The following is a 13,756-nucleotide window of genomic DNA, read 5'->3' on the forward strand; positions in this document are numbered from 1 at the left end:
TGACATGGGCACAGAGAGCTGTGTTCACTGAGATCTGAATCATTAAATGTTTCTTTCTCCAGAGTCCCTAGGAAAATAATTTACCCTCTGGCTTCTAGCTGCAGGAACACCAGCTTTTAACTTTCTAAGCTCTCTCTTTTGAATCTTGGTGACGTTTCGCCTTTAGCACCAAATACAATTTTTCTTGAATTCGCTATAAAAATGTTTCAGCAAAGAACAATCCGGAGATTGCATGAGCTGCATTTTTTTATTTTTACTTTTTTGCTTGGATTGATCTCAGGGACATTGTACTTTCAAGCTACACACCCAGCCCTATTTTTTTATTTATATTCCATACTTTGAAACAGGATCTCACTAAGTTGTGGAAGGCCTCACCAAGTAGCTGAGGCTGGCCGCGAACCTGCAATTCTCCTGTCTCAGCCTCCTGCGAACCTGCAATCTTCCTGCCTCAGCCTCCCAAGTACTGGGATTACAAGTAATTTTTTATCTTGAGACAAGATCTCACTAGGTTACCCCAGATGGTCTTGACCTTGCGATCCTCCCTCCTCTCATGTACTGGGATTATAGGTGTGTGCTACTACGCCCAGCTCAATATCTGCTTTTAAACTACATCCTGGAGGAAATCAGAATGTCTACCTGAAACATGAAGGACTGTTGTTGAAGACTAGAAGAGGCAGATGCAAGGAAGGCCCCTACCATTCAATTGTGCCTGAAAGCCAGACGTAGGCTCACAGATGCTGAAGGTGGAGAACAAACTTAGCCACTTAGAGAGAGCCACTTAGCAAGTTGAGGACAACTTGCATGGTGAGAAGCCACCAGAACAAGCTTTACTAACCTGCAGCCTTATCTGCCACCTAATTCGCCTTCCCATGAACTGCCCCTAGAGCCCCACTGCCCTTCTCCCTTGCCACCTCTCTAAAGATGCATGGCTCGTTGCTAGAGGGGACACTGAAGGCAGACTTCACAGACACTTCTAGAGAGCTACGCACGGCCAAGGGTCTCCTGCAGGAAACAGACACGTTAATGAGACTTGGGTTATTTTTCTCTTCTTAATCTGTCGTTTGTAATAAGGGATCATTCAAACTAAGCAGCTATGGGCTTTATTCTTTTCTATAGCTCCCAGGGGGTTCAACTGTGCATTCAAGGTAGAAAACGGTCTGATAACAAGACAAAGCGCTGCTTCAAGCCCGAGTCGACAACATGTTCAAGTCTTGTACTTGTGATGCTATGGGCTGGTCCACACTCAGTATGAGCCAGGGGGGCACTGCCTGCCTCCCAGAAGTCAGCCTTAGATGAGGACTTAGTTTTTATTTTTATTTATTTATTTATTTATTTATTTATTTATTTTGTTGTTGTTGTTGTTGTTGTTGTTGTTGTGTTGGGGTTGGAACCCAGGGGCATTCTACCTCCAAGCTACACGCCCAACCTTATATTTTTATTATTTGTTTATTTACTTCCTTATTATGTTTATACTAGTGATAGAACCCAGGGGCATTTTACCTCCAAGTGACACCCCAGCCCTATTTTTTTTATTCTTTATTTAAACAATTTTTTTTTCATACTGAGGATGGAACCCACGTGCCTTCTACCTTCTAACGACACCCCAGCCCAATTTTTTATTCTTTATTTTGAAACAGGGTCTCACTGAGTTGCAAAGAGACTCACCGAGTAGCTGAGGCTGTCTGCGAACCGCGATCCTCTTGTCTTAGCCTCCTAAATGCTGGGATTACAAGCGTGCACCATCATGCCTGGCTTATTTTTATTTTGAAACCAGTTCTTGCTAGATAGATGAGAGTCTCCTATTTGCTGAGGCTGTCTTTGAACCTACAATCCTCCTGTCTCAGCCTCCCAAGTACCAGGATAACAGGCATGCGCCACTATGCCCAGCTTGGAAAAGGACCTTCAAGGAAGCTATATATCGCCAAGTTCAGAATATCAGAGTAGGGCCTCCCCCCAACTTCAACCCTGATGCTTTAGTAATATTGTTTGTAGCAAAGAGTGTGAAGCAGCGGAATGCCTGGCTCTGTGGCATCGGCTGATCAGTGTCCCGGCCTCTGAGTTCCCTTTGCGGTAAATGGAGAGAATACCGCCCACCCAGGCGGGACACCCTAGCGACACATTTGCCAGGGACAGTTTACGAATCGGGATGTTTGACGTTTGGGCTTGAAGGCTCCACAGACTTTTTGGGCTGGTTTCACACCTTGTCAGTTTCAGCCCCAGCTCAACCAATCATTGGAGGAATTAATTCTCAATGATCATTTGCCCAGAACCATTCTCCACCAAAAGCCAATAGAAACATAGAACACTCTTCCCTGAAAGCTGCGTCCCCACCACACGCACGGGCTCATGAGCACAGTTACTGTGCGAACCCTTCATGACAATGATATTCCTGCTGTACACACACACACACACACACACACACACACACACACACACACACAGTGCTTCTAGGTCAAAACACCAATGTGCTTGGCAGTAAAGATGTGAGACCTGCGTTGGTCCTCAAACTATTATAAATTCATGAAGTGCCTTTTTGATTAATTAATATCTGAGCCTCTTCCTTCCTTCCTTCCTTTTTGTGTGTGTAACTAGGGTTGGAACCCAGGGGCCTTCCACTTTTTGGGCTATACCACCAGACCTAGTTTAACTTTTTTATTTGGAAACAGAGTCTCACTACGGAGCTGAGGCTAGCCACGAACCTGTGATCCTCCTGTCTCACCCTCCAAGAACTGGGATGACAAGCATGAGCCACGCCCAGCTGAGACTGTTTGTTTAAGGAGGTATGTGATGGTCTTCGGTAGCACACAGAAACATCAGAACATTCCCAAACTGTGTGCGTGAGTGTGTGCGTGTGCGTGGGTGCATACGTGTGTGTAGAGGGGGGAAGGGTTGGGAAATATATCTGGCTCCCCATACAGGCTGCTCAAAGACGGGAGGCGTCGATCGCGTGGAACAGTAGCAGCCCAGAGGTGAAAGAGCATTTAACTTGCTGGCAAATGTCTCATTTCGTGTTCCCTTATTCCCCAGGCCAGGCCAGGAGAGCTCGTTCTGGTCAGACGGTGGGAAATTCCAGCGCAAGGAATGGTGTTGGTGGTCTCCTCTGCTGCAGTCGGGAGCCCACACGGAAGAATTCCGATAATAAATGCGCCACCCACACAGGACCAGGCCCTCGCCCGCCCACTCCACTGCCTGCTCAACACACCAGCTGCCACCAGCGCCTCCTCCAGACGGACCAAGGATTCCCAGCAAACTTTGTTCAACTCAATAATGAACCAAATCAGATGCCCTCTGGCAGAATGGGGGGGCAGCTTTCTTTCTTTCTTCCTTTCCCTTTCTTTCTTTCTTTCTTTCTTTCTTTCTTTCTTTCTTTCTTTCTTTCTTTCTTCAGTACTAGGGATGGAACCCAAGGGCATTCTACCTCCGAGCTATACCCCCAGCCCTATTTTTTATTCTTTATTTTGAAACAAGGTCTCACTGAGTTGCCAAGGGCCTCACTAAGTAGTTGAGGCTGTCCTCGGGCTACGATCCTCCTGTCTCAGCCTCCTGAATGCTGGGATTACAAGCGTGCACCACCATCCCCGGCTTGGGTGTTTCTCATAGAATAGACTCGAAGCCCTGACACTCCAGGGACACTGGTGGTAGCTCCCATTCCTACTGGACAAGGGAGTGGGGGCCCAGCCTTCCCCAGAGAGGCCAGCCCAGCAGAGGGGCACACAGTGATGTGGGCGGGGGGGACATTTAGCAAGCGTCTTGCTATTGAAGTGGCTTTGTATAATAAATACACACATTCTCTTTTAAACATGACTCACCACATCCTGGCTATCTGGGAAGAATGCCCCACCCCGCTGCCCCCCACCTCACTCCCAGCAGCAGCAGCTTTCAGGCCGCTGTAGGGGAAGGGGCCTGGGGTCTTTGGTACTAGGGGCTCATTAGTTCTGGGCTGACAGCCCTCCCAGGCTGCTGGGATCCTTTAAAACACTTTTTTTTCTTTTAGATAAAGGAAGTTCATAAATATAAAGACTGCGGGTGGTAGAAGTGGGAAAGGAAGGGAGAAAGGGGTGGTTGGGGGCGGCGCTCCCCACAGCCACTGTCCCCTGGGCCAGCGGGCATGCCTGAGCCTCGTGGGTGCAGGGAAGAGCTAATGGAAAGTGGCTTTGAGCCCTGGAGGAGACCTGGCTTCTCTCGGAACTTGAGTATAACTGCGTCCTGTCTGCAGACGCTTGGAAACCCTCAGGCCTCCTTGATTAGCCTTCCCTGAGCCGATTCCTCTGACATCCAGAAGAGGGCAGCACCTGCCTCCAAGCTACGGGGAAACCTAGCCGGCTCAGGGCAACTCCTGGAGACAGAGTACTCCAAGGAGGATTGGTAAAAATTAACTGCAGCCACAGCAATAGCTATCACATACTGGTGCCTACTGCGTGCCGGGGCTACGTGCTTTATACGTGTAAATACATTTAAGCAATGACAGTGCTCCCAGAGAAGGCATTATTATAAGAAATTCTATATTACAGGTGACACCCGTAACCTGGGATTTACACATCACTGCCTACTTGACGCTGTCCTCAAGCTAAGAATGGTGTTTCCATTTTCGGGTAGTTGCAAAAGGGTCAAAAGAAGAAAACTATTTTGTGACACGTGAACCGACGTGAAGCTCCCATTTCGATGCCCACAGATGAGGTTTACCGGGACACAGCGGTACTTGTTTGTGTATGTGTTATCCAGGGCTGAGCCGCAACAGTTGAGCAGAGCTAAGAAGCCTGCAAAGTTCAAGGCATTCCTGTCTGATCCTTTGCAGGAAAAGTTTGCCAGCCCCTGGTCCAAGAGGTAAGAGCCGCCTGTTTCCAGCCAGAGGCCAGAGTGGGTGCCTTAGTATAAATGGAGTCTATAGACGCCCCCCACCCCTTTCCAACAGAGGAGCTCGAGTTCAAGCAGAAGGAAGGGGCTGACATTTCACTGGTCAGCTTCATTGAAGAAATGAAATGTTAGACCCAGGGAAGACTGTAGGGATTGCTACCTGGAGTCAAAGATGTAAATTTTTTCCACACTTTTGATATATCTGCAATGGGGCTGTGCCTTCCAATCAGGATATTAGAGTCCAAGCGAAGGCACTTGTTGTCTAGGCAAGTGTGTCGTTGTTTCTTCGTGGTATTTCAAGCAGCAGCAGCTTACAATGGATGCCACCTTAGGATAGACCTTTCCTCCCTCCACAGGCTCAACCTCCTTTTCTCTCCTTTGGGGATGGCACACGCATGTCTTTGGTTGGCAGCTCATTCTAAAAACTGAACTGTAAACTTCATATCAAGTGAAGTCCATAAACCTCCATTCTTTACCTACCAAGGGAGGGCAATCTTGCTTAGCAAGTAACTTCAGAGGTTAATCTCTGGTTTGAAGGTTTCCTTTTGGGAGTGAGGGGTGCATGATGGGAAGGGGGAGCTTTGGCCGCTGGGGTGTAGAAGAAGGTCCGGCTGAGGGAGGAGACACGAGTTCTGGGCCATGTGTCTGTGGTCCTCAGTTTTCTCAGAAGGAGGCTGGAAATGCACGTTGCTGGGTTCCAGGTCCCAGGAACTGGAGCCACTGACTCAGGCCTTGGGAAGGATGAAGCCCGGGCCCTTATTTTGAAACAGAACCGCGACTACTCAGGGACCTAAGCAGCAAATTACCTAGTATCAGGAGCAGCAATGTACCTGCCTGCCCTCCACCGCGGTGGTCAGTGTGAGTGTAGATTGGAGAGGAAGGGGCAGCAGAGGGCTCGGCTCTAACCAGCCATGTGGTTTTTATTTGGGGCCCTGTGTCCTGGATTTTCTGGGACGGTAGCTACTTATCACATTGTGTGTGTGTGTGTGTGTGTGTGTATGTGTGTGTGTGTGTGTGTGTGTGTATGTGTGTGTGTGTGTGTGTGTGGTACTAGAGATTGAACATAGGGGTGTTCTATCTCTATGTTATACCCCTGTATCCTCAGCCCTTATATTTTTTATTTTTTTAAGTTATTTATTTATTTATTTATTGGTGGTACTGGGGTTCCTGGAAACCCTTCTACCTCTGGGCTATACTCCCAGACCAATTTTATATTTTTATTTGGAAACAGGGTCTCTTAAGCCAGCAAGGCTGGCTTTGAACCTGCGCGATCCTCCTGTCTCCGCCTCCCAAGCTTAGGGATTACAAGTAAGCGCCACCACGCCCGGCTTATTTTTATTTTGAAACAGGGCCTTGCTAAGTTGTGGAGGCTGGCCTCGAACCTGCAATCCTCTTGTCCCTGACTCCCTAGTATAAGGATTACAGGTGTGCGCCACCCTGCCTGGCTCACTTTTTTATTTTCCCATGAAGATGATTGGTAGATATCCGATTTTTCCACACCGAGGGAAATGTGGCTACTATGGTGGTGACTGACAGAGGAGACGGTGGAGAGGCGTGGTCCTCCACTCTCTGTCGGATGCAGAGGCGCAGCCCTGCAGACAGCGCATCTTGGGCATGAGGAGGGTTTCTAGTACTTTATTTAGAAAGATGGAAGCACTTTTTAAGATGAGTATTTTAATTAATTAATTGTGTGTGTGTGTGTGTGTGTGTGTGTGTGTGTGTGTGTGTGTGTGTTTTACTGGGAATTGAATCCAGGAGCTACTTCTCCAGACCTCTGTATTTTTTATTTTGAATCCGAGAGTTTCACTAAGTTGCTGAGTCTCACTACACTGCTGAGGCCGCCTGGAACCTGTGATCCTCTTGTCTCGGCCTCCCGAGTACTGGGATAACAGGAATCTGCCACCAGGCCCAGCTACCATGAGTATTTGAGAGAGGAAGGCTAGGCGCTCACAGAGCGTTCCAGAAAGTAGAGCTCGGGCAACCTTCGGAGGAGGGAGAAGATGCACCTTTGCCAACCGTGCGGGAGCTTTCCAGACCTCATCACAAGAGACACGTCCCACAGGATGGGCGGGGGGCAGCAGGAGAATAGGTAACTTGCAGCTTGGGCTTCAGCAAGGTCTCCTGGGTCTTCGAGGAAAGATGGGGACGAAAAGAAGCAGTAGTTTGGGGGTATGGAGAGAACACAGACCGGGAACAGAGAGATGGCGGACCGAGCCTGCGGGGAAGGAGCTCACAGCCCGTAGCCCAGAAGTCCAGGCTCAGGAAGGCAATCAGAGCGCTCTGGGCCTGCGGTGTAAGTCAGGAATACTCGCTACGCTTCACGGAGCTTGGTTTGTTTTTGGCTTTTATGGGGAAGAGCAACTGAGCTGGCTGCTGAGCGGGGACCCCGGTGGCGTCGTCTGCTTGGGAGCTGGAGCACCCTGGTGGCCTGGGGGTGTCAGGTCCTTCGGCTGGGGTCCTGGTCAGCCCCTCCGATCCATTTTACAGCCTTCCTTTTATTTTTCTTTCGCACCTCCTTCTAGTGGTGCTGGGTTGCACGCTTCCCCCGTGAGGCGCCATAAAGCCTTCTGAAATAAGCGGAGTATAAATTTAACCTGGAGAGGAGACCCCCAAGACAGAGCAACACAGAGTGTTAATAAGAGGAAAGCGGACTTGAAGGGCGGAGAGAGGAGAGAATTCAAAGGAAGCCTTGGACGCCTCGAGCCATTAAAGGTGAGAAAACACATTCAGGAGAGAGATTTGTGGTCCAGGAGGCCTGAGGAGCCTGGGATGTGTAAGCCCAAGATGGCAGATGATACGCGGAAACGTTTATCAATACGACAGATCAATACACAGAGACTTGCATCGTGACTCTTTTAGCAGGGGCAATTAAAGGGTTCCCCAGAAGTGCGCATGTGCAGATGGACGAAGGCGGGGGGATGCTAAGGTGCCCCGGAAGGAGAAACGGTGGGTTCTGGTCTTGGCGGGATGCACACAAGGGCCCACTTCCTCGCCAGCCAGAAAGAAATCACAGGAGGCCGCGAGCCTCTTACCAAACACAAGAATGGTAATTCTGGGCAGGAATGTCAACTGTATCTGAAGGAAACATGATAAGACTGGAAGAAATTTAAAATAGGGACGTTTGAATTAGTTCGTTAGAATACAGGATTCAAGATGGGCACTCGATCCATTTGGTAATTGCCTAGAACTTGAAATATATACAGAACAGGACATAAAGCATGAGAAACGATAGGACTGCAGCATACAGAAAGAGACTGTGAAAAATAAAACATCCTCGGCTGATATGATCGCAAGTTTCAGTTTCGTGGAAACCTAGAGATTTGGCAGAGGCTTTTAGGATTCTTTTCTGATGGCAGTTTGAGGGTCAGAAATGCAAAATGTAAGAGAGAGAAGACTAGATTAAGAGGTTAGGAGGGTACAGAGAGTGGAGGGAAACAGGCTAAGCAAGGTGTAGAAGAAACCCCTCCAGGGAAGAGAGAAACCCTAGAGCCAATCTGACGCTCCAGCAGAGCAAGTGGGGGGTCCAAAGAAAGACGGGTTAGGGTTAGAGCTTCTACATCTGCTGCCCATCCTGGGATGCAGGGCATCCCTGTGCCCTGGGCCGGCATCTCAGAGAGGGCGCAAGGAACAGACAGGGTGTGAGGCATGTTTCACAGAGCGTGATGCTTGCAGAGAGAGAGAGACAGAGACAGAGACAGAGACAGAGACAGAGACAGAGACAGAGAGAGGGAAGAAGATGCTAGAGATGAAGGCCCTGGCTCTGCTGAAGGGAGGCACAGGCCGTTGCTGGCCTCTGTCACGTGGCTGAGCAGGATAGCCGGGCAGCAGGGTGAGCAGGCTGTGGGACCCTGGCACACATGTCCTTGATGACTGTCGCTGTAACCTTGGGGACGAGAGAAGGGTTCATCCGAATGCCGTGTAAATACCACTCACAACCTAAACAGCCAGGAGACTTTCTCCAGGCACTCCGGCAGGTGTGAAGGACACAGATGAGACACTCCAAGAGCCAGCGGTGTCCTTGCTAGTCCCCGCTAGCCCCTCCGTGGTCCTCAGCCAGGAGAGACGCCATAACTGTTCTCCCCCACCATAGCTTCGCGGGCCTGCGTCAGTGCCCTTGGGGATGCCGCCCCAACCGAGTACCACCACAGCGAGATTTTTCCACAGCGAGAGCCCCCAAGCCTGGAGGATGGGTCCAAAAGCAGGCAGTGGCAGCCGCCCCCTTGCCTCTCCGGCTTCTGGAAAGTCAAGTGTCCGGGGCTTGTGGCTATATCGCTCCATCTCTCCCTCCTTTCCCCTGGAATCCCTGAACCCCCGTGTCTCCTCATGAGGAGGAGAGTCATTGTATTTACGGACCACACCGAATCCAGGAGATCAAACCCAGGGGCATTCTACCTCTGGGCTAAACCCTGGTCTCTATTTTAATTTTTCTTTCAAAACAGAGTCTCAGCAGGCATGGTGGCGCACGCTTGTAATCCCAGCATTCAGGAGGCTGAGACTAGAGGATCACGGTTCATGGACAGCCTCAGCTACTTAGTGAGGCCCTCCGCAACTTAGTAAGACCCTGTCTCAAAATAAAGAATAAAAAAAAAATAGGGCAGGGGGTGTAGCTCGGAGGTCAAATGCCCCTGGGTTCCATCCCCAGATCCAGAAAGAAAGAAAGAAAGAAAGAAAGAAAGAAAGAAAGAAAGAAAGAAAGAAAGAAAGAAAGAAAGAGAAAGAATCTCACTAAGCTACTGCACACTGGCCTCAAGCCTGAGATACTCCAGTGTTGACCTCCCAAGTATGGGGATTACAGGTGTGCACCACCACACCTGACCCCCGAGTCTTTGTGACCCAGTTGAAACGGCTTTGAGGCGCTTTCTCAAAGGACCTTAGCACAATTCATCTTGATCCGATCGCCTCCAGCGGGAAATATTTTCCTTTCACCCTGCAGTTGATCCATCTCTGGGCTCTTTCCAGCGGACCAAGCCATTATCCACATCTGGTTATCTTCTGTGAACTTCTATGACTCCGAGCTTCCTCCCACACTGGCCAGGCAGGCGCAGAAGACAGGGAAAATGTCCTTCTTCGAAGCCCCAGAATCCAGCTCCGGGCTGGGCACAGCTGTGTCCCCATTGCTGTGGCGAGGTGTCTACTTCCCTCGCGCCTGCGCTGCGTGGCTGGGGGTCCTCGCTGCGTCTCCCCGGCACTCAGAGACACCAGCTCCTCCTCCGAGTTCCTGGAACTCCTGGTGCAAGCAGCCTGGTTGCGCATGCAGGATGTTCTGTGCCGGGCTCTGTGGATCCGCCCATCATCCCATCCTGTGACCTTGGAAGCTCGCTCACCCTTCCTCCCTGTCCTCAGAAGGCCTAACACTGGCCTAACACATCGTCCTCCTTAGAGGACGATGCTGAATGAGAAACTGAGTATTGTGAGCTTAAACAAGGGGCTCAGACCCTGCTGAGAAGGACCACAGGAGAATCGGGTGCGGGGCTCTGTATCCAATGGCAGAGTCAAGGGCTCCATCAGTGAGGCCCTCAGGCCCCTTTCCCTGCACAAGCGAGACAGCGGGATCCATCACCGCCAGCACTGCGTGTCAAGGCACGCAAGTCTCACTGATTCCAGATGCTTCCCCGGCCTGAGACACATCCCTGAGCAGACAGCAGGTGCCCGGGCAGGAAAGACCCTGCCAGGGGCTGTGGTGGAAGGGGGCCACTCACCCGCATTGTTTTGCTGCTTGGTGTTTTTGATGTAGGCAGAGAACTTGGCAAAGATGTCGATGCCTGCCGTGTTGGACTCCCGGTGTTTCGCGGCCAGTTTGGGGTACCTAGAAAGGAAGACAGGTGTTCCGTGAGTCGGTGGGGTCTGGAGCTCCTTTCAGAGTGATCCATCCCCATCACAGGAAGCAGGGCTCCTCTTTCTGATGGGATCTATCCGTCTATTTGGTTTTTAACAGCCATCCTGTAGGGAGGTGGGCACACAGCCCCTGTTCACAGTAAAGGAAATCAGGGGTTGACGAGGCTCTGAGAGTTTCCTACGGCGAGACAGTCTGTTGAGCTGGACACAGGGTGACACTCAGCCATCTCGGGCTGTGTCTTTTTCCTGGGACCAGTGAGGATGCACCAGTAAAAAGACTCATCGTAAGGGCTTGGCTGCCTCTATACCAGGTAGGACGCCCAACGTTTCCTGCATCCACATAAAATACCTGTGACCCCTGCCAGCCCGGCTACCTTGACCCCAGCTGCCCAGAGCAAGGAGATGCCTGGCACCTTAGGCTGAGGCCTCTAAGTTGAATGCCCACTCTCTACTTCTGAAATGCCCTCGCCTGCTCCTTATTTATGTGCAGTAATAAGTGAGGAGTCTGGCTTGGTGGCGGTGCACACTTGTAATCCCAGCATTCGGGAGGCTGAGACCGGAGGATCGGGGTTTGCGGACAGCCTCAGCTACTTAAGTGAGGCCCTTTGCAACTCAGTGAGACCCTATTTCAAAAAATAAAAATAAAAAGACTAAAAAATAGGACTGGGGGTGTAGCATGGAGGTAGAATGCCCCTGGGCGCCATCCCCAGTACCACAAAAATAAATAAATAAATAAACGAGGGATCTGCCAGGCCCCTTTGGCAGAATGTGTGTGCTTTCAGTCCTTCTTTCCGGGTCTCAGGTAGATTTGTGGTGGTCTAGCTCTTCATTTCCATTCTGAAGACAGAATACATAAATTGGGCTTAAGATGGTCGGCCTTGAGACTAGATTAGGTAAGCTTACTTATATGGAAATCCATAAACACGGGGAAAGCTCTACGAGCTGAAAATTAAAAACACCTTCAAAACAAATGCTAGGTAGGCCAGGCACGGCGGTGCACACCCGAAATCCCACCTACTTAGGAGGCTGAGGCAGGAGGATCGTGAGTTCGAGGCCAGCTTGGGAAAGAAAGCAAGACTTTGTCTCAGAATAAAAACTAAAAAGGGCTGGAGGGGTAGCTCAGTGGTAGACTGCCAGCAGCACGGGCTAGGCCCTGGGTTCCATCCCTGATATTACAAAAAGAATTAATGAAATAAAATAATGTAAGGTGGTAATTTTCAGTAGTTTAACCCCACTTATTTTACCTCCTAAGTAGGTCCTGCGGCCTTTCTACTCTCTCCCCCATTTTACTACCACTGATGGGGCCCAGAAATCCATTCTGTCCTGCCTGGACTTCCACCACTGGCTCCTCCTAAGAGACTTCACCTCTCACCTTACCTCCTCTCTGATACTTTTCTTTTCTCCTTCCTTCCTTCCTTCCTTCCTTCCTTCCTTCCTTCCTTCCTTCCTTCCTTCCTTCCTTTCTTTCTTTCTTCCTTCTTTCTTTTTTGTTTTTTTGTTTTTGTTTTTGTTTTGCAGGTCTGGGGATGGAACCCAGGGGCATTCTACCTCCAAGCTACACCCCCAGCCCTAATTTTTATTCTTTATTTGGAAACAGGGTCTCCCTGAGTTGCAAAGGGCCTCACTAAATAGCTGAGGCTGACCTCAAACCTTCAATCCTCCTGTCTCAGCCTTCCAAGTACTGGGATTATGAGCATTTGCCACCAAGACCTTCACAGCGGTATCTAGTGGACAGAGAATTGGGTGGGGCCGTCCTAAGATTGGCCCCCCGTTGGGGGACCATCCCCCACTCTTTCTTTGAGGAGAGGGCTCCCTGCTCCAGATTGAGGCGTCTCCTTAGGAAACCTGCCTTCCCCCTTTCCTTAGCACCAGAAAGAAGCAGCCCATTACTTTTCTGGGGCCAAGGTCTCCTCCAGGAACTCCTCAATCTTGTTGACATCGGTCTTCACGTCCCCGTTGAAGGTCAGGAAGGGCGGGTGGGTGCCAGGGGCGAGGTTGTGCAGGTCGGCCGGCTTTCTGTGGAGAGAGCGAGATTCAGCTGTTGAGGGACACCCAGCAGCTTCCTGTTCCGGGGAAACGAGGATTTACTGTGAATTAGACTCTGTGCAATCCCACAGGCCTTCGGCAGGAACAGATCTATGGTGCGGGGTGTGGAGCGAGGGGCAGGGAGGCTGGAGAAGGCCCAGGGCGTGTGGCGTGATCCAGGGAGTCTGTCAGAGGAAGTCAGGGCGGGAGAGAGGGGCCCAGGCAAGACGGAGTCCACCACTGCTAGGAAGGTGCAGGGAATCCGGGACACTGTCTAAGTCAGTTACTAGCTTTAATGACCAAGGAAGAGGCTGGGCTTTGCTTTTAAAAATGCCTTCACCAGCCGGGCGTGGTGGCGCATACATGTAATCCCAGCATTCGGGAGGCTGAGACAGGAGGGTCGTGGGTTCACAGCCAGCCTCAGCTACTTAGTGAGGCCCTTTGCAACTCAGTGAGACTCTGTTTCAAAGTAAAGAATCAAAAATAGGGCTGGGGTGTAGCTCAGTAGACTGCCCCTGGGTTCCATCCCCAGTACCACACACACACACACACACACACACACACACACACACACAGAGGCACACAGGCACGCATACATGCATGCACATGCACACACGCACATGCACACGTGCACACACAGACACACGCACATACATGCGCACACTCACACATGGACACGCACACACACGCGCGCGCACACACGCACACACACGCACGCACACATGCACACTTGTGCACACACACACACGCACACACACACACACATGCCTTCACCGAATACTCCCACAGAAATCCACTCCACATATTTCCAAACTTTGGCCAGACTCAACCAAATACTCTTTCAGCCTACAGGGAGCCCCTGATGCTGCCTTCGGGTATCCATGGAAACAAGCAAACTGTCAGACTGAAAATAAAGCTATTAAGTGATATTGCATTTAAGAAAGCTTTGTATTGCTAACGTTTTATGTTTGTTTTGGTACTAGTGGTTGAACTTGGGGCATTCTACCTCGGGGTTACCCTCTAGCCTTTTATTTATTTATTT

General features: G+C 50.3%; 1 protein-coding gene across 2 annotated transcripts in view; it reads right to left on the bottom strand.

Moving 5' to 3' along the window:
• Nucleotides 1-13,756, bottom strand: part of CLIC5 (chloride intracellular channel 5) — a gene marked incomplete at both ends in the record, with an annotated part of 127,377 nt that overhangs the window by 19,579 nt on the left and 94,042 nt on the right. For both annotated transcript variants that reach the window (XM_080700267.1, XM_080700266.1), the window contains 2 exons: nt 10,554-10,660; nt 12,580-12,705. In XM_080700267.1, coding sequence (XP_080556393.1) covers nt 10,554-10,660; nt 12,580-12,705 — 233 coding nt within the window. The remainder of the gene's footprint in view (nt 1-10,553; nt 10,661-12,579; nt 12,706-13,756) is intronic.

The sequence above is a fragment of the Muscardinus avellanarius genome, assembly GCF_963383645.1.
Source record: "Muscardinus avellanarius genome assembly, chromosome: 8".
NCBI classification, from domain to species: domain Eukaryota; kingdom Metazoa; phylum Chordata; class Mammalia; order Rodentia; family Gliridae; genus Muscardinus; species Muscardinus avellanarius.